The sequence below is a fragment of the Chiloscyllium plagiosum genome, chromosome 13 (assembly GCF_004010195.1).
Source record: "Chiloscyllium plagiosum isolate BGI_BamShark_2017 chromosome 13, ASM401019v2, whole genome shotgun sequence".
NCBI classification, from domain to species: domain Eukaryota; kingdom Metazoa; phylum Chordata; class Chondrichthyes; order Orectolobiformes; family Hemiscylliidae; genus Chiloscyllium; species Chiloscyllium plagiosum.
The window spans coordinates 62,114,020-62,137,428 of NC_057722.1; the positions used below are offsets into that span (position 1 = coordinate 62,114,020).

The following is a 23,409-nucleotide window of genomic DNA, read 5'->3' on the forward strand; positions in this document are numbered from 1 at the left end:
TGAGGACCTCTCCGCCCCCACCCCAATCTGACCTATCACCCTCACCTTGATCTCCTTCCACCTATCGCATTTCCAACGCCCCTCTCCCAAGTCCCTCCTCCCTACCTTTTATCTTAGCCTGCTGGACACACTCTCCTCCTTCCTGAAGAAGGGCTTATGCCCGAAACGTCGATTCTCGTGCTCCTTGGATGCTGCCTGACCTGCTGCGCTTTTCCAGCAACACATTTTCAGTTCTATATACTAGAGTTCTCTTTGTACTTACGGAGGCTAGTTACTGCTATAACACTCGGGCCACGCAGAAAATTCCAAGTAAAAAATACAAAAATAATTTAGTTTTAAGGAGGACCCCTTTTTCCAATATAAGTCAATCAGTAAGAAGTATTAATAAGACAATAATCATTCACAAGGATAATCCTTACCTCCTACGATTAGATGTGTGTTTGGGAAAAGACTCTTGGCCTGCATCAGGGCCCGTGCATGTCCCGAATGAAAAAGATCGAAGATTCCATCAGCATACACTCGAACTGGGCGATCCACTGAAGCAGAAGAGAGATTTTCATTTGCACAGTGTTTCATCTTATTGTCGTCATCATCATCATCTGGTTCCAATAATTCTCAGTATGTGCAGAATGGGCCAAGTGTCCTTCTACTATGTTTCATCACTATATGATTCTTGGAGTCTGAATGCCATCAGTACACCCAGCATTTGATGCCCAGTCTTCTTCTCTTTTGAGGTGGTGGTGGTGAGCAGCCTTTGTGAAACTTCCGAGGGCACTCGCTGCTGATTTGGAGTGGTGCACAGGAACAAAGGAAGCAAAAAGTAGGACATTTGGCCCTTTGTGCTTCTCCATCATTCAATAACTGCATGACTGATTGCGATTCTCAGCTCCACATAGACCTGACTGAGCAAGGATGACCGATGTAATTGTTAATTAGGACAGTATTGCAGTTTCATGACAATAATTGATAAAAAGTTGCTGTGATGGAATATGAACTTGAATCTCCTTTGCCCTTCCCTTGGAATTATTAGACCAATAACATAACCACTACACTACAGGACCAAGGGATTGACAAATGTTGCAACTTCTCCATCACTGAACAAAAAAATTACTTCATTTGGTGGTTCCCAGTACATTTAAAAAAAAATATTTAAGGCAGTGGGAGCATTGCTGGTTGGCCCAGTATTCATTAGGTAAAAACAAGGACTGCAGATGTTGGAAACCAGAGCCTAGATTAGAGTGGTGCTGGAAAAGCACAGCAGGTCAGGCAGCGTCCGAGGGGCAGAAAAATCAACGTTTCGGGCAAAAGCCCTTCATCAGGCTTTATTGCCTGATGAAGGGCTTTTACCCGAAACGTCGATTTTCCTGCTCCTTGGATGCTGCCTGACTTGTTGTGCTTTTCCAGCACCACTCTAATCTCGGCCCAGCATTCATTGTCTATCCCTAATTACCCTGAAGACGGTGCTGGTGAGCTGCTGCACATTAAACTAAAAAGTCAACAGCTTTCTGCATCCCCACAGCCTCGTTACCAAATCAAAATTCCCTCGCCAGTTTGCTTACCCATCTCAAATCTCCATTGCTTGACATAGAGTTTGGTCAGAACAACACAAGAACAAGAGGCCATGATTTTATACCCCTTATTACTTTTATCTGCCAAAAATCAATTGCACTTCTGAAACAATTATCTAACTCACAGCTTCAACAGTTTTCTGAGGTGGAGTTTCCAAAACTTTTTAATCAATAAGTGTTTTCTGCCATCACCATTGAAAAGGCTTTGGGTTTATGTCCCCTTGCACTGAGCTCCAGCCATCACAGAAAATGATTTTTCATGTACCCTATTGAATCCCTTCACTGTGTAAATTTGATCATCATCATCCCTTCTCTATTGAAGGGAATGCAATCATATCTGTGCAACCTATGGTCATAATGCAATCCTTTTAGCCCCAGCACTATTTTAGTGAATCTGCGACATATTCTCCACAGTCAGGTTATTGTTCCTGGGGTCTGGTGTCCAGAATAAACGGAATTATTCCAAGAGCAGCCTACGCTTTAAATTAGACGACTTCCCCCTCCCACCTTATTCTTCCACAAAGTATATTTTGGTGAAGGAAAGAGAGGGCAGCAAGTTGTGGACAATGGCAGTGCTTTCCATACTCACGGGGAGTCCCAATCTTTGCTTCTTCCAATGTCACACGTTCATATGGCTTGCTGCTCTTCACTCCATTCTCGTCTGCAAAGGGTGCCGGCTGCGAGAGGGTCTGTAATGGAAACAGTGCAGAGGGGGAACCTGGTCACTGGCAGGACTCCATTTCAGGAATTAGAATTAACTAACCGGCCTTCAGGACCCCAGGGAATTGCCCAAAGAAAGAGACTCCATTACTTGAATCCACTAAGAGCCAACTCTGCAAAACCATCACTCTCAGGAACACCATCAAGATGCAGCCAGACAAGAAACTGTGGGAGCTGCCCTCCTGTCAGCCAATCATTAGCAGTGCCAAGCAGCAAAAAAGCAAGTGTGGAGATGGCAGTGATCATAGGGTAGCTTCTTCAATGAAGGCAAAAGGCCATTGAGAGGAGAAACCTGTGACGCTAGAGACTGACAAATACTGATAACAGGCACTGTACTCTTAAGACTTGCACATGATTTTGCACAGTAAATTAACTTTCCATCTTTTGTGCTATAAAAGCATCAGGAGGTTATGGTCAGTCACTGACAAGTTCTCCTCACCTTCATCTGCGTTGACCTTTTTCATGAGGAGGGGAGGGGTGACAGATTGTAAAGTTGAGATATTGGAACTGATGCTTCAGTTTACGGCATTGGTAAGACCTCATTTAGTGAACAAATTCAATATTGTGTGAAATGCCCTGGGAAAGACAGAGGAGTGATCCAATTGTAAGGTCAAAATAAGAAGCGGAGAAACAATTTTCTCAAATGAGAAGAATCAAGAATAGGATGGGGGGAATAACCTTAAAATTAGAATTGAGCTACTCAACAGTGATATTGGGATGTATTTCCTCACACGAAGAGTACTGGTAACCTGAAACACACGTTTTTTCTCTCTCTCTCTCTCTCTCTGAATGGATTGTGGATGCAGAGGGTCAATAGAAACTCTCAGGACAGAACAAAGTATTTTTTGTTAGGTAAGGGTTTTCAAGAATATGCAGCAATGGCAAGTAAATGGACCAATCAAATTAAATGAAGACACAGACTTAATAGGTTGACGGTTTTCGTCCAAGCCTTTCACTGCTACGTCTAGATTGGTTGAACTAACCTGTAACTGATAACAATCAGGAAAGCAACTCATCAAGAACCAATACATTGAGAATCTGATCAGCAAAGGGTCATAACATGTTAAATTACAACAGGAGGGGTTAAATTTAAACAGAGAATGAAAGGACAGGTAGAAAACTCTCTCTACAAAGCAGATAGCTAAAGACCAGATTTCCCTCATGGTAACTCTTGATGTAACATAAATCGATAAATTATTTTTAAGGCTATCAAGCATCCATTAATTCAATCTCCTGGTGGACAGCAGTCACCATTGACTAAAAACTGAACTGGACAATCCCATAAACACTGGCAGGTCAGACATTAGACATCTTCAGCAAGTAATTGACCTCCTGAAACCCCAAAGCCTATTCAACATCTATAGATCCAGTGGAGGGAATCAGAAAGAGCAGCAAACCTGAAATAAACAGGAGCACCAGGGAGAAGATAAGTAGATGCCTATGCTTGGGACACTTCACTTAGTGAAGAAAATCGAGGGCTGGAGCGAATTTGGGTATAGAGCTTGAAAAAGTGAAAGAAAAACAAAATCAAACCATAATTATACCAGGCCATTCAGTCCATCAAATCTGCTCCTCCATTCGATGAGATCACAGCTGATCTGACAATCCTCAACTCCACTTTTGTGCCTTTTTGCCCCCATCGCCCTTGATTCCCTTAAAGATTAAAAATCTGGGGATCTCAGCCTTGAACATAATTAACAAACCAACTTCTACAACATTCTATGGTAAAGAATTCCACAAATTTACGACCTGGGGAGAAGATATTCCTCCTTAAATGGCAGCAGCTTATTCTGAGTTTATGCCTCCTGGTCCTATACTCTCCCAAAAAGGGAAACAACGTTCCCGCATAAACCCTTGTATTTATGCTTGAATCTTGTAGGTTTCAATAAGGTCACCTTTCACTTTTTTAAACTCCAATTAGGACAGGTCTAACCTACTCAATCCCCTCCTCATTCCTGGCATCAACCTAGTAACCTTCTCTGGATTGCACCTATGCCAGTATATCATTCCGTAGATAAGAAGCCCAAACCTACTCTCAGAATTCCAGCTGTGGTTAGACCAGTGCCTCGTGTAGCTTTAACAAGATTTCCATACTTTTGAAATAAAGACTAACATTCCACGTGCCTTCCCTATTAGCTGGTGAGCGCATATGCTAGCTTTTTGGGATTAATGCACAAGGATTCCCAAATCCATCTGTTCTGCAGCTTTCTGCAGTCCTTCTCCATTCAAATAATGTTTAGTTTCTCTATTCTTCCTGCCAAAACGCACACAATCTCACATTTACCCACATTCCATTCCATCCGCTCTCATGATTAACCAGAGTCGAAAAGTGTGGCTCTGGAAAAGCACAGCAGGTCAGGCAACATCCGAGGAATAGGAGAGTCGACATTTCAGGCATAAGCCCTTCATCAGGAATGTCTCTCATACTTAACAAGTCGACTCTGCAATTACTTTGTCATCCTCGCTATTTGCCTTCTCACCTATTTCTTAACTGAGTGATGGAAGTTAGTTAGCTCAGTTGGCCAATGGCTCGTTTGCGATACTGAGATACCAATAGCATGAGTTCTATTTCATCCTGGCTGAGTTTACCATGATAGTCCTTCCTCCTTCTCCTCACTCTCACCTGAGAATTGGTGATCCTCAGGTTAAACCACCACCTGTCATCTCACTTTCTCTGATGAGAGAGCATCTCTATGGTCTTCTGGAGCTATTTTTATGGAGTTTGGTTAGTTCAGTTGGCTGGACAGCTGGTTTGTGATGCAGAGTGATGCCAACAGAATGGGTTCGTTTCCCAGACCAGCTGAGGTAACCATGAAGGTCCTTTCACCTTAATCTCATGCCTCAGCAGAGGTGTGGTGACCCTCGGGTTAAATTCATCACCAGGCACTGAGAGAAGAGCTTTGGTCCTCTGGGGCTATGGTGTCCTTACTTTGTTTTTGTCATTTGCAAAAGTGGCTACCAGTATTCATTTTTCAAATCTAAAATCATTGATCTATATTGTAAATAGCTCTGGTCCCAGCACTGATCTCTACAGCACTCCACAAATTACAGGTTGCCATCCTGAAAATAGTCCCCCTATCTCAACTCCGTCTTCTATTAGTTAAAGTCAGAAGTCATGTGACACCAGGTTATAATTTAAAATCACAAGCTTTCGGAGTGCTTCTCCTTCATCAGGTGGAGTGTTCTGAAAGCTTGTGAGTTTAAATAAACCTGTTCGACTACAACCTGGTGTCACGTGACTTCTGACTTTGTCCACTCCAATCCAACACCAGCATCGCTACATCATGGCTTCTATTAGCCAGTCAATGTTCTATCCATGCTAGCAAACCACCTCTAACATTATGGGGTATTCTAAGTAGCATAATGTATGGAATCTGAAAATCCAAAAAACATTATATCCATTGTTTTCTCTTTTTCTATCCTGCTTGAATTTACAATATATTAATGACTTAGATGGGGAAAATGAATACACTGTATCCGAATTTGCAGATTACACAAAAATAGGTAGGAAGGGGAGTAATGAAGATGGCAGAGTCTATAAAGCAAGGTAGACAAGTTAAGAGACTGGGCAAACACTTGGCTGATGGAAGATAGTGAGGTTATGCATGTTGGTATCAAGAATACAGGAATTGAATATTATCTTAAAAGACTGAGTTTTAACCACATAGCCATGTTTCCCTTTCTCCTTTTCTGGATAGTTAATCTAAGTAACTGGGAAATTAAAATTGCATTTTATAAAAAAAAAGATTAAGTATTGAGTTGTCCTTCATTTATGTGATGGCAACAGAATTGAGCAGCCAGTAAGTCTCACTTAAGTAACAAGGATGATCATCTAATCGGTAGAGGAGTTCCAAGCTCGTGAGTATGGCCTGTGCTATTAGGGAATTTCAGAATGCTCTTGGATAAAAATGCAGAGTGTGTCATATATTGGAGCAGCTCAAGCACAGGTGCGGATGTGAATACCAAGCATATAGATGCATTTAACTACATCTTTGGAGTGTGCAAGGAGATGGGGAATGGGGAACTGTGAAGGAATCAAGTAGAAAGAGGCAAGAGTCTCTAGAGTATACCTCACTCTCCAAGATTCATTTCTGATTGCTGAAGAAAATGACAGTTATCTGTGGAGTGCAGCCAGTGCCAAGTCCAGCAACACTGGAGACGGACCCAAGAAAAAATGATGGTGCATAGAATAGTAATAGGAGTTTCAATATTTAGGGAAACAAAGACATTTCTGCAACCTGTCACCAAAACAAACACGAAACTTATGTTATGATTGAGCTAGGGGCCAGTAACATTTTCTTTAAAAGTGGACAAAGTGTGAAATCCCAGACACCTACTAAGAGGATAAGGCCACAAGATTCCATGTTTCTGAATGAACAACTATAAATTTGAGCACAGTTGGAATGGTAATCTAATCTTTCCACAGACTTCATATCTAACATTCAGTATTGACATGAGGTAAACATGGGTAACAATTTGCAACTGTACATCCCAAAGAACACATCAAATAGCAGAGATCAAGTTAGATCCCATGGATTGCTCAACAATACCCCATATGTAAGCAACATGATGGGTCATTAAATCTCATTAAAACTTCACGTGGGACCATAATTCATCACTTTTGACAATTGGCCTTGAAACTGTGCACGTGAAAGGGAAAGCGTGCGCATGAGAGAGAGAGAGGGAAAGACTGAGACTCAGAGGGTTTTAGTTTTAGGGAACGGCTAAGTAATCTGGAGCTGTTTTCCCTGGAGTATCTGAGGCTGAGGGCTGACCTTATAGAGGTTTATAAAATCATGAGGGGCACAGATAGGGTGAATAAACAGGTTCTTTTCTTCAGGGTGGTCGAATCCATTACTAGACCGCAGAGGTTTAAGGTGAGAGGGGAAAGATTTAAAAGGGACCTAATGGGCAATTTTTTCCACACAGAGGGTGCTGTGAGTATAGAATGAGCTGTCAGAGGAGTATGATCGAGGCTGGTAAAATAATAACATTTAAAAGGCATCTAGAGGAGTACATGAATAGGCAGGGTTGAGGGGGATATGGGCCAATGGGACTAGGTTAACTTAGGATATCTGGTCAGCATGGATAAATTGGACCAAAGGGTTTGTTTCTGTGCTTTATAACTCTATAACTCAAGTGTGACAGCGTAAACCTGTATATAGTGGGCGGGCGAGCAGGCAGGGTAGCAGAGGAGTACAGGATGTGTGCCATAAATTGCTGGGACATTTGGACTATCTCTTGGGCAGAGGCAACCTTTACAAATCAGACATGTTGTACTTCAACAGACTAGGGCCAAGTTTTTACAGACTGATTTGCTCATGCTATTGAGGAGGATTTAAACTAAAACTTGGCAGAGGTTGTTCCCTGGAACAAGATCATGGATATCACAGAACTGCTATAGGCTACACTTCTAGGGACAGTGAAGAGCCAAAGCCCATGGTTCACAATGATAACAATAACTTAGGTGGAAAGTTGAATTAGATCTTCAAAGCAAACACAGGAATCGAGGTCGGAAACTGGAAAAGGAGGACACCCAAAGTCGCAATCTCAGGATTACTCTCAGTCCCACATGCTAGTGAGCATAAAAACTGGAGAATTAAAAAATCTGAACATGTGACCTGGTGTAGGAGGGAGGGCATCAGATTTGTGGCATTGGGATCAATACAAGATGGACAGGCTGTATTTTGGCAGGACCAGGACCAAACATCCTCACAGGGAGATTTGCTAGTGTTGTTAGGGAGCGAAACTGGATTGGCAGGGAGATGTGAACCTAAGAGTGTTTCAATTCAAAGAAGCAAAATTACTAAAAGGAAGTTGAAGAGTAGCAAACAAAGAAAGAAGACAGACAAAGCAATGACAGGTATTAAAAGAACTGAATGAAGAAAAATTCAAGACAGATGGATTTATTTTTTATTTATGTACAGAACGTTGGCTTTGCTGACTGAGCCGGCATATTACTGATTCCCATTGAGCATCACTTGCTAAAGGATCTGAATGATCCAAATGCACACACTGAGGCAAATGGATACAATTTAAGTGCCATTACAGGGACATAGCTACAGAGTGACCAAGATTAAGAATTGAATATCCCAGGAAATCAACATTTAGGAAAACTAAAAAGGAAGAGGTCACTTAGCATTACTAATAAGGAATGGCATAAGTTCATTTGCAAGGGAGAATTTCAGAGTGCAGGAACAAAGTTTGGATTGTTTTGGTGGAGCTAAGAAACAGCAAAGGACAGCAGACTTTGACTGGAGGTCTTTATAGGCCACCAAATATTAGTGACAGTATGGCATGGTATTAATTAGGAGAGAGAAGCTTAGAACATGGCAACACAGTTATCATAAGTGACTTCAATCCGCATTTCTGGTTGAGTGCAGCAGTAATAATACTTAAAAAAACCAGCTTAACGCCCTCCATGTCAAAGCAGCTCACTTGATCAGCAGCAACTTCAACATTACCGCTCTCCCCTACTGGCACACAGTGGCAGCGTGCACCATCTGCAAGATCCAATATGTAATGCATTAAGGTTGCTTGTACAATCCTTTAGGAACTGTGGCCTCTACCACAGGCACATAAGAATACCACCAGTTCCAAGCTCCCCCCAAATCATAGATAATACCCAATATGGAATTATATCACCATTCATAGATCATTTCTGGAAATGAAATCCCTCCACAACAGCATTGTGGGTATAACCACACCACTTGGACTGTAAGGGTCCAAGGCAACTCACCACCATCTTCTCAAGGGCAGTCAAGGATGAACAATAACGATTGGCTTTACCAGCTACACTAGCAACCCATGAACACATTTTTAAAAATTTAATGAGGGGCAGGGTGGGTTCAAGTGAAGTAGTTGGGCCAAAAAGCTCGTGTCAGTGTCAGAATGTTCCATAATCCCGTACATATTGATAATTCATAAAAATAGGGAACATTCTGTTGTGAACGCTTGTCACAAATTCTACACTTGAACCTAATGTCAACACACAGTGGAAGAACAATTAGAGTTGTGTTTTAAGGGTGGTTGCACTTTCAAAAATAGCCTTATCACAAAAAGTCAGCAACTTGCATACCGAGTGAAAACATCTTTTGTTCTCTCCTCTCCTGAGCAGATTGTTTGCTCAGTGTCCAGCAATCTATGGACACTAGCTGCCCAGTGTTAGTCACAGCTCAGGGTAGCATTTTCACTTCCAGAGATTTGAGCACAAAAGTCCAAGCTCTCACTCTGCTGAGGGAATGCCACAGCATTAGATTTCTTTTGGATGAGATGTTAAACTGAGGTCTCACCTGTCCTCTCAGATGAGAGAGTCAGTGAGAAAGTCTGTGAAAGCAAGTCTATGAGTGAGCAGTGGTAAGGGTAACTCATCAGATTGGCAAGGTGTAGAAATTGACATTCCATTATTGTTCACCATTAAAGTGAATGTTTTAGACTCAGAATTCAGATCGACCATTCTATCGAATGGTGGAGTGGACAGAAAGGTTGATAGGTATTTGGAACTTGCAAGTAAACCAATCATTCAAAAGCATAATTCCAAAATTTGCACATGACACAAAAATGGGGGTGTAGCTAACAAGAGAAACAAAATGCAATAAATGCAGTGGGAGTCCATTATAACAGAGTCACTGGGGTCCAATGAGAACAAAACCATGTAATAACTGAACCATGGACAGAATTCACTGCAAACTGAAGCACAACATATTGGATTTTGAAAGACAATGATAAAGTTTCAGAACATGTGTGTAATTAGCACATTCATTTGAACATTGATAACTGTGAGCTGGCATATTTTGGCAGGAAGAACTGGGGGAGGTCATACACAGCATGAACAATAGGTCCAAATGAGTTTGAGGAACAGAGATGTTGAGCTATTGGCATGCAAATCACAAAACAGCAATGGATAATAAAGCAAACAAACCATTGGGAGCCGGGGTGGGGGGTCATCCTTAGTGAGAGAAGAAGAATTATGTTAAACTTGTGTGCGGTGGAGGGTTGGTGAAAGGTTATCAGAGGTAGATAGGAAAATGGAGTGACCTGATCGACCATGATATCATTGAGCGATGAAGCAGGCTCAAGGAGCCAAGTGACCTACTCTTAATTCATATATTCATATGTTTGTATGCATTGAACTTTGGCTAGACCACTGAGGGGGATTGGTCTCTGTATTATAAAATGAGGAAGGGAAGGTGTGAGAAGGGTTCACAAGGATGCTATTACAACTGAGATGTACAAAGAACAGGGAAGGAGGAACAAGCTAGCGTCCTTTCCTATAGGAAAAAAAGAGAGATGGCCTTGGGCAGGTTTTTAAAATTATGAATGAGTTTGATAGCACAGATCAACAAGTTGTTTCCAAATGTGAGGAAATACCAATTCTACAGGCCATGACAGCCAATCGAAAACCCAGTACTGGGTTTTAAAAGAAAGTACTTCGGAACGATGAGAATGTGGAGCCTGCTGTAAAATGTGACTGATGTATCCAGAACAGACACACTTAAGGGGAAAAGTGAGGACTGCAGATGCTGGAGATCAGAGCTGAAAATGTGTTGCTGGAAAAGCGCAGCAGGTCAGGCAGCATCCAAGGAGCAGGAGAATTGACGTTTCGGGCATGAGCCCTTCTTCAGACTTAAGGGGAGGCTGGATAAGAATGCAAGGAAGAAGGAAACAAAGATATGTCGACGAGGAGCATAAATGGCTGTGAATCTTTAAGCAATAAATAAAGCAAAGCTAAATTATCGTCAGGTAAATAACCCACTGCTATAAGCTTCCTGAAATTAATCCTAACATCTTATATCAGTATAACCCACAATTATACTGCACAATGATGTTTTGTTAGGCCCCTGTGTTAGATCATTGTAAGTGGGCTACTGTCTCCATACGTACTGGTCGTGCAATTTTCATTGGGCTGGCGTCGTCGTCATCAGTGGTGCCATTGGGTCCTATTCCATCCTTCCGTCTCTTTCTGGAGTTTGATTTGGAAATAATTGGCATCGTCTCCATCTCATTAGGCATCTGAAGTGAATACAGATAAAGGCAAATCAACAAATTAAATTCTGATGTTAATCTGATTGACAAAAGCTGCAACAAAGAACGTATTTTAAGATCGGATTACCATAAGGATTAGATGGGGGTCCAAGCACAGCCAAACTGAAAACAACACAGGAGCTATGCGCCTCGCGCATGCTTCTGCCTATTTTCCAACAACAGTTTCTACTCAGCAACTAGGTCCCATCATAGTTAGAAGTCTGGTCAACCTCTGCCCATTCCCTGGAGAGGGAGTGAAAGTCAGCTAGGTTCTTTATATAAAACTCAACACAAAATGATTGTCAATCATACAACACAACGTCCACAGTTCAAAAACCCCAGTGGAGAATCATCAACAGATTTTTAAATAAATTAATGACAAGCGGGGATGGAATAGGGCTCCTGAGCACGGAGCTGGTCTGCTTTATCCACTTTCTTTCCTTTTTACCCCACTTTTTTTTTAAACATACCTATGGTGAAGAGCTTAGTCGTAGGGACAACAATGAGGTGAGCCCAATGTAGACTCGGGCAGAGGCATCGGAGGTGATTTGGGTTTCCGGAAGCTTCTGGCCCAACATCAACTCATGGCTGCTGTGGCAGACTGGAGTTTGGGTTCCCCATTGGATCCGCATCCAATGCAGACTCATGGAGGCAGCAGTGGAGGCAGGTTTGGGCCTAGTACGAGATCCAGTGAAGGCATTGGCGGCGGCTGCATTGCCGAGGTGGCCCAGATTCTCAGCGGCAATGGTAGGGTAGAGTTTAGGCCAATGTGGGACTCGGTGGCATCAGTGGCAGCTGCATTGGCGAAGTCCAGCGAGGACTCATGCAAGGGGATTGGTGGCTGGCCACTCCAGGCCTATGCCTGAGCACTTAACAAGAAGGACTGTAAAGTTGAACTTTATTCCCTTACTCTTCTGCCTCTATATTCTATGTTTTGGTTTATTTTTCTGTGTTTTAAAATGGCACTGTGTTTTAAAGTAGAGGCACCATACTATACTCGTCACTGCATTTTGTAACAAAATACATGTGAAAATAAATAACATGTCAGATACATTCATGGTCCCAAATGTTCAAGGCAGCAGCTCACCACCACCTTCTCAAGGGCAACGAGAGGAATGACTCTGCCTGCGACACCCATGTTCACAAATTAATTTTTTCAAAACCACCAGCAGTAAAAGCATAGGCGTGTGCCTCAAATTTCACAACAGGCTTGAAATGTTCCACCACTTCTATCCTGAATGCACCACAGTAAGGATAGCTGTTTAATTCCAGCAATTTAGGGACTAGATCCAGAACAGATGGTGCAACTCACTTTCTACAAGACTTCCTTTACACCATCATATGCCATAACAAAGGTGTGGCTCCCAGGATAATCAGAGCCTCACCCTCACACAGAGGTTCACTCCCAAGCACGATAATTACCATGAAATGACTAGAATACTCAGTTCCAGTTTAACTCTTGTTACCTTTGACATGGTACAAGAATTAGATATTGCGTTACCAGACTAGTAATCCAGGCAATGCAGAGAAATTCAACTCCCCATATGGCATTTCTAGAATTTCACTGCTGGAGAAACGTGGGTTCTGAAGAACGGTCACATTGGAGTTGAAATGTTACCTCTGTACCTTGTTTCACAATGCTGTCAAACCTAAGTTTCTCCAGCAACATTTGTTTTTACTTAAAAAGACTGACTGGTGCCTCAGCTGTATCAAACTCGAAGGCAATTTGTCCTTATGGCCTACATCCCACATACCTTTGGGTGTTTTATGATCTTAAAGATTCCATGTAAAATACAAATCAGTGTCATAATAAGCGAGATCACATTGTTCAGCACATTACAATGGCCAAATCAGCACCACGCCAAACACTAATGTAACAACTTAACCTTCAGTAAACAGTAATTAAAAGGACCCAGTGAGAAAAAGCATGGATGAAAGTACACATTCAGACACGGGACAGAGGTCCTGAGTCATGGTGCGGTAAATGGGACAGAGCAGTGCATGGAAAAGAGCAAAGGTCGAAAAAGAACAAATTTGCTTCTGTAACCTCAGGACATCCTACAGTTCACAGCTCATGAAATACACTTGAAGCAGGAAATACAACAGCCAATTTATGCACAGCAAGGTCTCATAGCCAGTCATATGACAATAAGCTGACCATCTTCTTAAATGGTGGTGGCTGAGGGATAAATATTGGCCAAGGAACCATGCTCCCCTGCACTTCGTAAAAACGCAGCTGAGGATCCTTCACCTCCATCTGAGGACAGAAATGGATTCTTGGTTCAGAAGTCATCACCTCCAACAGACTCCCCAGTACTGCCACTGGGTGTGTCAGTTTATTGGTGTCCTGGGCCTCCTGTACCTGGAATGGATCTTGAGGAGCGAAGGGTCTGTTTGCGTGCTATTCCTCTCTATGACTCTATAACCTGAGAGTTCTGACTTCGGTTTGATTGCATAAAATGCTGGGGCAAGGCTAACACTCAGTCCATAGGAAAGTTAGGAAGATTTGCAGCTGAGAAGGAGACCATTCAGTCCACTGTATCCATGCTCGTCAAGAAGTATCCAATCTAATTCCATCATCCAACTTTTAGTTCGGAGCCCTGTAGATTACGCCACTTCAAATGTGTATCCAATCTAATTTTAAATGCAGTGAGGGTATCTGCCTTTAACACTCCTTCAGGCATTGAGGTCCAGACTCTCAATAGCCAGTGCACTGATCTTTCTGCCAATTCTTTAAACTTATGCCCCTGTGGTTAGACATCTCTCTGCTAATGGAAATAGCTACTACCTATGCTATCTATCTGGACACTTCATACTGTCATACATGTCATACGAACGTCTCCTTAGCTTTCTTGTTGTAAAAAGAAAACAACACCCAGCCTGGCAATGTCCTCATTAATCTCCTCTGCACCACCATCTCATCTTTCCTACAATATGGTGATCAGAACTGTATGCAGCACTCCAGCTACAGTCTGACTAATGGGTTCCATACTTCTAGCCTAAACTCCCTGTTCTTACAGCCAAGATCTCAGCCAAAGTAGGATATTAAAGTATCTCTTTTTTATTTGTAAATGGAATGTGGGTGCCAATGGCTGGGTCAACATTTAATGCCATCTTTATTGCCTTGTTAATCACCTAATTCCATCTGTTCTACTACACTCCAATCTCCCTTTATTATCCTACACTTAGATCATTTAACTATTTTGGATCCTCTGTATCCTTTACACTGAACCGGTCCAGTTAAAGTTTTAGTAGTTGAAAAATCCTACCATGACTGCCCTATTGTTTCTACACTTCTCAGCAATTTGCCTTTATATTTGCTCTTCCAGCTCCCTTTGTCTGGGGGCCTATATATACTTCGAGCAGTACAATTATCATCATTTTGTTCCCCATCATAAATATTACAATAACTTGCACAAACGTCTAGCAAGGTCCTGCAACACACAACATCTTGCATTTAAGAAGATTAAATAGCTTAAGAATTTAGAGTTCAACATGCTTGCTCTCTCAAGAGCTTTGCATATCTCACACATTGCAAATAGTCTCACAACTACACTTCTCAAACAAAACGTCACTTTAGATCTGTATACAATCGTCGACTATCATAACTGCAGTATAAGGACTGCCTGTGCAGAAAAGGACTTGCATTTCTATAATACCCTTAATGACCTCAAGAAATTTCAATGTGCCTTACAGCCAATTAAGCATTTTGCCATCTAACGTTGACCATTGTCAATTGTCAGAAAAACCCATCTGGTTCACTAATGTCCTGTTGGGAAGGAAAGTGCCATCCTTATGTGCTAATAGGCAATAAAAGCTGCCTCGCCAGCGACGCCCTCATCCTGTGAATGAAAATAAACTTCAGCAACATAGGAAACGCAGCAATTAATCCGCACTTTTCTCATCAGCTTGTTGCAATTTTGAAACATAGTGGCCAAACTAATACAACAACATCTCACAAAGAGAAATAAGTGATAATTTATCAGGATTTAGAGGAGCCAGTGTTGAACTAGGGTGGACAAAATTAAAAATCACACAACACCAGGTTATGGTCCAACAGGTTTATTTGGAAGCACTAGCTTTCGAAGTATTGACAGCCACCTGATGAAAAAGCAGCGTTCCGAAAGCTCGTGCTTCCAAATAAACCTATTGGACTATAACCTGGTGTTGTGTAATCAATTATATAAATTATATAAATTATCAGGTCATGGTTTAAAATGATGACTAAGAAGTAAAGACAGAGGAACACCCTTAATCTTCTTTGAGATTGTGCAGGAAATCTTTTACATTTGCCCGAGAGGGCAGACAGGGCATCAGTTTAACATTTTCAACATGGTAACATTTCCTCCAAACTGCGCTGGAATGACAGCTTAGATTCCACAGTGAGAATTTAATTTGATGTTCTGACTAGGAAGATAGAGTGAAACTAACCAAAATGCAGCTGAAACTATGGTACAGTCGTGAAGGGGGATTTACTGCCCGCTGTTCCAAACTCCGGTCTCTGGTAGTGCTCTCCTAATGACGATTCCACCAAAATGCTTATGACAACACCTTGGAACTGTTTTCTGGCAAAGTGGGCCACCATTTGGTCAACAAAGTAGCTTTACTAGGTATGTAAGGTTGCAAGTGATCCCTCAAACAATGTCATGAAACCAATTATCTGTTCAGGAATCGCTTGAAACTGTTTGGGAACTTTGCTGGGCACATACTTACAACTGCATTGCCTGTACTGTAACCACGAATGCCCCCAACTCATAGCAACAACGATACCCAACTCATGCTGCATTATCAACATTTCACTTATGGGTCAAGCTTTCCTCACTTGCTCCTTGTGAATTTCTAAACACTCGGAAATAAAGACAGCGCACCATCCCAGCTCCAATGACAGCCCAGCTCCCAGAGTCTTTGCTTTGTCCTTCAACATGCAGTTGATTTAAAATTGCAACTTGGGCTCACCTAACCATTTACTTGAATCAGATCATCCCTCTTTCTCTCGAACCTTGGCAGCCAGCCACAATGAAACGTTTCCTGATTATAATCCTGAGAAGTTGGAAATCTGGAAGGAAATGTTCACCACTCCCACGATCCCTGGGAGCATTTCTGAAATCCACAGACTCTTATTGTGCACGTCCTGTTTGAGTTTTATCTTTTTGCTTCTGCCAATGGTTCTCCACTCTTGACAGCACTTGACTCTTTCTGCTGACGTATCGTGCTCACCAGATTCTTGGGTAAGCTGTCTCCACGAGTAGGCCAGGGCAACTGCAGCAGAGTCTCCACCTCAGGACCGGGGCAAGCTCCACATTAATTGATACAGGAGCCCTGTTATATTTACCAGCCATTGCAACCTTGTACATTGTACCGCCTGTATCTTCAAGAGTGAATGCAGAGTATTGTAGCAAAACAAAGCCACATTCATAAGCCAATTGCCAAAATTACATTTCTCTTGTAGGGGAGTAGAGAACAAAAGGATAGTTTCAAAAGAAGAGATCTGCCATATAAAACTGAGATGAGGAGAGTTAAAAGTCACAACACCAGGTTATAGTCCGACAGGTTTATTTGGAAGCACTAGCTTTCAGAGTGCTGCTCCTTCATCAGGTGGTTCAATCACCCGATAAAGGAGCCGCGCTTCGAAAGCTAGCGTTTCCAAATAAACCTGTTGGACTATAACCTGGTGCTGTGTGATTTTTTTCAAACTTTGTACACCCCAATCCAACACCGGCATCTCCAAAAGAGATGAGGAGAGTTTTCTTTCCCTCCGAGGTTCATTAAGTCCATGAATTTCTCTTCCCTAAAGAGCAGTGAAGGGTGGGTCATAGACTACATTATATAGTCAAGTACTGGTCAATCTCAGATTAAAGACACTCACTGCACTTTTGATTGAAAACGAATTAATTTATCATATACTTCAGATATAGACTGACCACCAAATACTAGCTAAAACTCCAAGTTTTTCGCATTTTTCAGTCACTTTCTACTCAAGTCAAACTCAACCAGGTACAAAGTTACTTGTTAGAACCATGGAATAGTGCAGCACTGAAGACAGCTGTTTAGTTCTGTCATACATGCACATGTATTTGGTTCCACTTGTGCTAGTTTTGTGGATAGGGTTGGTGGGAATAGTCTTCACAACTCCACAATTGCAAGTTGATGAGAGTATGGATTTAAAACCCATCCCAAATGTTACTCTTGCACAAGTCAACCCTCCACAATTGGACTAAAACTTTAGTTTTCGAAACCCAACTTATAATGAGAATGAGTGGTATTATTAAGCTGAGACAGAAGTACGTTTGAATGACAAGGGATTTATGACATGCTGAATGGAAGCGGCGTTGAGACACAACCAGACCAGCCTTGTTCGAACGGAATGGCAGAATAAGTCTGAGGGGCTAAATACCTGTTCCTCATCCTTGTACTCTTATGTTCGAGGTCCATGAATGGACAGAATAATGATCACCATATTAAGACTCATCAGCTCACACACTTATGCTGAAAGCTAATAAAACCACAAGACAAGTGCAATCCCAGAGAAACTCACTATCAATCTAAACTCCAGCTAACTACTGTCTTTAGGCAAAAGACTGTGTGTATTTCACGCCATGGTCTAGGGTCTCTGAATCTAAGAGACGGAACTCTCCTGTTCACTTCTGTCCATGGACTGAGTTTAGATAACACTCAGTGCTGTGTCACTCACAAGTGGAAACTAAGATGATCTTCTCTCTCACTGGTCAGACAGTGACTAGTTTTGCTCACTAACCCTGTGGCTTTACAATGGTGAAAAGTTGGAACAGTGCGAGCAAACCCTCCAGTTCTAAAAAAGAATCATATCAGACTTGAGCGTTGACTCCTTCTCTCCTTGGATGCAGCCAAGCATGCTGAGTTGCTCCAGAATTTTCTGTTTCTAAGACTCCATTTTTCTCACTGGCAACTGTCTGAGATGGGGCCAGACTTCACTAAACTATGGCATCACTTATTCGCAAGGTGACCTTACTGATACCATCACTAAGACTGCTTATTTCCAATGGGGTATCACCACCAACTCTGCCCCTCTCTCAGCTCATCTCATATTGAGCCCTTCTCCACATTGTTACTTCTTGACTTAACCACCCCAACAAACTCTTGGCCAGCTTCCTCTGCTTCACCCTCAATTACTTTCAAAGTCATCCAAAACTCAGCTGACTGTGTCTTTACTCACATACGGTTTCCATCTTGCTTTAAGCTGTGACTACAGTTGCCTGGGTTCTAACAGTGGAATTGCCTCCCCAGTCTGCTCTTTACCTCATTAGCCTCCTTTAAGATGCTCCATAAAGCCTACCTCTTTGCTTTGGTCACCTGACCTTATGGCTTTTTTTCCCTGTCACTCAGTGTTAAGTTCTGCTCCTGTGTAGTCACTTGGGACCATGCACTTCCATAAAAGCATGTTTTAAATGCAACTTGTTCTTGTTGACAGTAAAATTAGAGTACGTGTAAAACCAATGCTGCCCCAGATCCAATCAGTTTTCCCAATGGGCAGTGAAGCTGAAATTGGGCCCAGGAGTTCCAACAGGATCTGACTGCAGGTTGACGTAGTCAAGCCACCTCATATCTGCAACACACTGATAATATTTCTTCTGTTCAAAAATATTTCAATTCACCCAAGAATATGACATAATCAGCTGAATAACAGGAAAGCGGTAATTCAGTGCTGAAATAAAATTCAGATAATTCAAATAAGCAGCTATGAGTAACCACATGCAGTTTGCATGCATGAACCACCTATCTGCAGTCTACAGCACAACAGAATGATCTTCTTCAGCACAAGGTTAGCAGAGTCACCCCCTGCCACTACATTTCTAATGCCAGACTCAATCACAGCAGTGGCTTAATCCCAAAGATGGAGAGGGAGAAACAGCACACTAGATCAAACAAAACTCCAATTCCAGTCCAGGTTTGAACATTTGTCTCCTCTTTCTGTTTGTTAAGACTTTGTTAATTCTGCTGACATCAAGTCAGAATTCATGGGTTAAGCACCACAGTCCAGGGACCTGAACATGTCATCCAGGTTGCACTGGTAATGCATTACTGGATCAGCTGCACCTTTGGAGGTTCCCCTTGCAGACTAGGTCTGACTCCAAGTTTCTATCTTTCTACTCGTGAGTAAAACACTCCTCTGCGATAGTTGCACAGAACAGCAGCAGAACCCATCTCAGTGTCTGGAGGAAACGTTGGTCCTAAATCATTAAAATAAATCATTGGACTTTTCACCTGGGGAAGCATGCTGTGTGCAAAATAGATGCAATGCTACTGAAACTATAACAGTAAACTGTAGCCACGCTTGAAAAGAACAGAATTGGCAGTGTGGGAACGATTTTGGAAAAGCAAGCGTAGCTCTGCTGGGACGTGTGCGGTCAAGCACCTATGCAGAGCAGCTGCAATGCTTTAAAAACACTGCATGTTATATTTATCTTCTAAACAACAACAGAGCCAAGGGACCTCCTGCAAATAATAACACATCCAATGCTCCTGCACATCATGAACCACTTGCAGGAGCCCAAACTCAAAGACAGAGTGAGTTCATCAAAGCAAGCATACATTCCCTGTCAAAAAGTGTTCATAGCAGTGAGATAATTAGCTATTAAATCAACCATGGTAAATCCACAGACCATTTGCAAATGACAAGTTACAAAAGTATGCCTCAGTGAAGCTGCCAGACAGTGTGGGCGTAACAGCCAACTGGAACTACAGTTGGGGGTGTAGACAAAACTTACGAATTTAAAACTGTTGAAAAGTCTTTAAATGACTGACTAAACAGCCCTGCCCAAGTCTCAGATGCTTCAGAAACCCAGATGTCTACACTTACTGCTGGCTCTTTCGTTGCACTGCGCTGTCAATCGATTTAGATCTAATACTAGGGGAGGAGCCAACGTGCAGGCATCTATCTAAAGTCACTTTCTCGCAATTCTTGTGAGCTCATGAATGGAGCCCCAGGATTGTGGGCAACAGCTCACCATTCATGATGTCACAGGATCAAGTATTCCACACACAATGTCTGCCCCAAAAGACTGCCATATTAAACAAAAAGGACAACTAATAGGGGAAACTGTGGAAACAAACGCCATAGCAACTTCATCAGGGAACTGATTAGTCAACATGCCAACCTGAGTCCTCACATGACAGCATGGCACTCCCTCAGTGTTGACCCTCTGACAGTGCTGCACTCCCTCAGTACTGACCCTCTGACAGTGCTGCACTCCCTCAGTCCACACCCTCTGACAGTGCTGCACTCCCTCAGTCCCGACCCTCTGACAGTGTTGCACTCCCTCAGTACTGACTCTCTGACAGTGTTGCACTCCTTCAGTACTGACTCGGACAGTGTTGCACTCCCTCAGTCCCGGCCCTCTGACAGTGTTGCACTCCCTCAGTCCTGACATTCTGACAGTGCTGCACTCCCTCAGTCCCGTCCCTCTGACAGTGTTGCACTCCCTCAGTCCTGACATTCTGACAGTGCTGCACTCCCTCAGTACCGACCCTCTGGCAGTGCTGCACTCCCTCAGTACTTGACCCTCTGGCAGTGTTGCACTCCCGCAGTACTGACTCGGACAGTGTTGCACTCCCTCAGTCCCGTCCCTCTGACAGTGTTGCACTCCCTCAGTCCCGTCCCTCTGACAGTGTTGCACTCCCTCAGTCCCGACCCTCTGGTCGTGTTGCACTCCCTCAGTCCCGACCCTCTGGCAGTGTTGCACTCCCTCAGTCCCGACCCTCTGACAGTGCTGCACTCCCTCAGTACTGACCCTCTGACAGTGCAGCACTCCCTCAGTCCCGAACCTCTGACAGTGTTGCACTCCCTTAGTACTGACCCTCTGACAGTGCTGCACTCCCTCACTACTGACTCTTTGACAGTGTTGCACTCCCTCAGTACTTGACCCTCTCACAGTGCTGCACTCCCTCAGTACTGACCCTCTGACAGTGCTGCACTCCCACAGTACGGACTCTCTGACAGTGCGGCACTCCCTCAGTACTGATCCTTTGACAGTGTTGCCCTCCCTCAGTACTGACCCTCTGACAGTGCAGCACTCCCTCAGTAATGACCCTCTGACAGTGCTGCACTCCCTCAGTACTGATCCTCTGACAGTGCTGCACTCCCTCAGTACTGATCCTCTGACAGTGCTGCACTCCCTCAGTACACCAATGGTCGGGGTAAGTATCGGGAATGGCAGTTGTTCTGAGGACCTGTGGCCCTGGGAATGGACATTGTTCCCCCACCCCCGGGGGTCGGCGGTGAAGGGTCCTCAGTGACGGGAGCTGATCCCGGTTGTCAAACATCAAACTCGCCACCGCTCCGTGTAGCCGCGTGTAAGGAACCGCCCAACCGGTGAACGGACTCCACCGCCCGTCAGAACCGCCAGCACCTTTACCCCTCTTACCCGCCACTCCATCCGCCTCTCCGTCCACCTCCCGTCAATCCCAGAACACGGACCGATTTGTGGGCGGACACTCGAGCCGGAACCGGAAAGGCGCCACACGGATGGAAGAAGAACTCGCCCGAACAAAGGTTCCGATCCCAAGAGATCGCCGCCCCGCTCCACTCGCCCTGAAGCCAATCACCGACCCCGCCGTCTGACCACGCCCACAAGCTTACCTCCGCACGCATCGACCCCGCCCACAAACGACGCGACCACACATTGACCCCGCCCACATCCGACGCACCCAATTACAGGCCAATCCTGTGACCGCGCCCACAACCGACGCACCTAAAGTTCCAGGGCTTTGACCACGCCTACAACAGGTCCAGCCAATCACAGGCTCGGTCCCCCGACCTCCCGCAGAACGGACCCGCCCACTCCCGGGCCCGCCCTGACTCCGCCCTCTTACGCCAGCCACTCCTCCCAGTCTTTGCTGCTCCTTCTCCTGGTGCTGCAGTCCTTTCCTTCAACTCCCCCCTCCTCCACAGACTATTCTCAGGTTCTAAAATCCATCTGCCCACTATCGTTAAGCTAGGCTTCAGACATTAACATGCACTTTGCAAAGTAGCTGCCCAGCTGGTAAGGGCTGAATGGCCTCCTGCACAGTATTGCAGAAAGTAACCTATCCCTAATCACCAATGTCTAGTGAGGCCACAGTTGGAGTGCTGTGTGCAGTTCTGGAATCCACATTATAACAGGGACGTGATTGCCCTGCAAAGAGCACAGAGGAAATTTTCCAAAATGTTGTCTGGGTTGGAGAGTTTTCATTATAAAGAGGGATTGGACAGACTGTGATTCTTAGAGATGAAAAAATTTGCAGTAGCTGGAATCCAAAATGGACAGGCTGGAGGCTGGAGGAACACAGCAAGCCTGGCAGCATCAGGAGGTGGAGAAGTCAACACTTTGGGTGTAATCCTGCTTCAGCTCTGGGGATGGGTGTCAGGGAAGCTGCAGATAAAGGGGGTGGTGGGGACAGTATGGAGAGGTGGGAATAGGTGAAGACAGGTAGAGGGTCTGACCTGGTTGGTGGCTGAGAGGAATGGAAGGAAATGGACAGGGAGGAGCTGCGAAGGAACTCCGGGGATGGGGAGGGAGGTTATTTGAACTTGGAGAACTCAATGTTGTGTTCTCCGGGCTGTAGGCGGCCCAAACAGAAGATGAGGTGTAGTTGCTCCAATTTGCGGTTTGATTCATTGTGGCAATGGGGGAGGCCACAGATGGTCATGTCAGAAAGTGAGTGGGATGGTGAATTAAACTGGGTGGTGACTGGGAGGTCCAGTCTGCCACTGTGGGCCCGCCTGAGGTGCTCAGCGAAACATTCTGTTAGTTTAATTTTGGTCTCCCCAATGCAGAGAAGATCACATCGGGAACACTGGTTACAGTAAACTATGCTGGGGGAGAGTAGGTCAGGCAGCATCCGAGGTGCAGGAAAATCGACGTTTCAGGCATAAGAATCAAGGCTTTGGCCTGAAATGTCAATTTTCCTGCTCCTTGGATGCTGCCTGACCTGCAGTGCTTTTCCAGCATCACACTCTTGACTCTAATCTCCAGCATCTGCAGTCCTCACTTTCGCCTATGTTGGTGGAGAGGCAGGTAAACCTCTGTCTCGCCTGGAAGGACTGTTGGGGTGCTGGATGGAGGTGAAAAGGGTGGTGTGC

The 23,409-nt window shown here is 43.9% G+C and overlaps 1 protein-coding gene across 1 annotated transcript in view; it reads right to left on the reverse strand.

Annotated features, from left to right (window-relative positions):
- Positions 1 to 21,824, reverse strand: part of LOC122556129 (choline-phosphate cytidylyltransferase A-like) — a 46,686-nt gene extending 24,862 nt beyond the window's left edge. The window contains exons 1-4 of the mRNA XM_043702603.1: positions 21,713 to 21,824; positions 11,172 to 11,300; positions 2,158 to 2,257; positions 420 to 536 (exon numbers count right to left, since the gene is read on the reverse strand). Coding sequence (XP_043558538.1) covers positions 420 to 536; positions 2,158 to 2,257; positions 11,172 to 11,300; positions 21,713 to 21,724 — 358 coding nt within the window. The 5' untranslated portion in view covers positions 21,725 to 21,824. The remainder of the gene's footprint in view (positions 1 to 419; positions 537 to 2,157; positions 2,258 to 11,171; positions 11,301 to 21,712) is intronic.
- Positions 21,825 to 23,409: the final 1,585 nt, after the last annotated feature.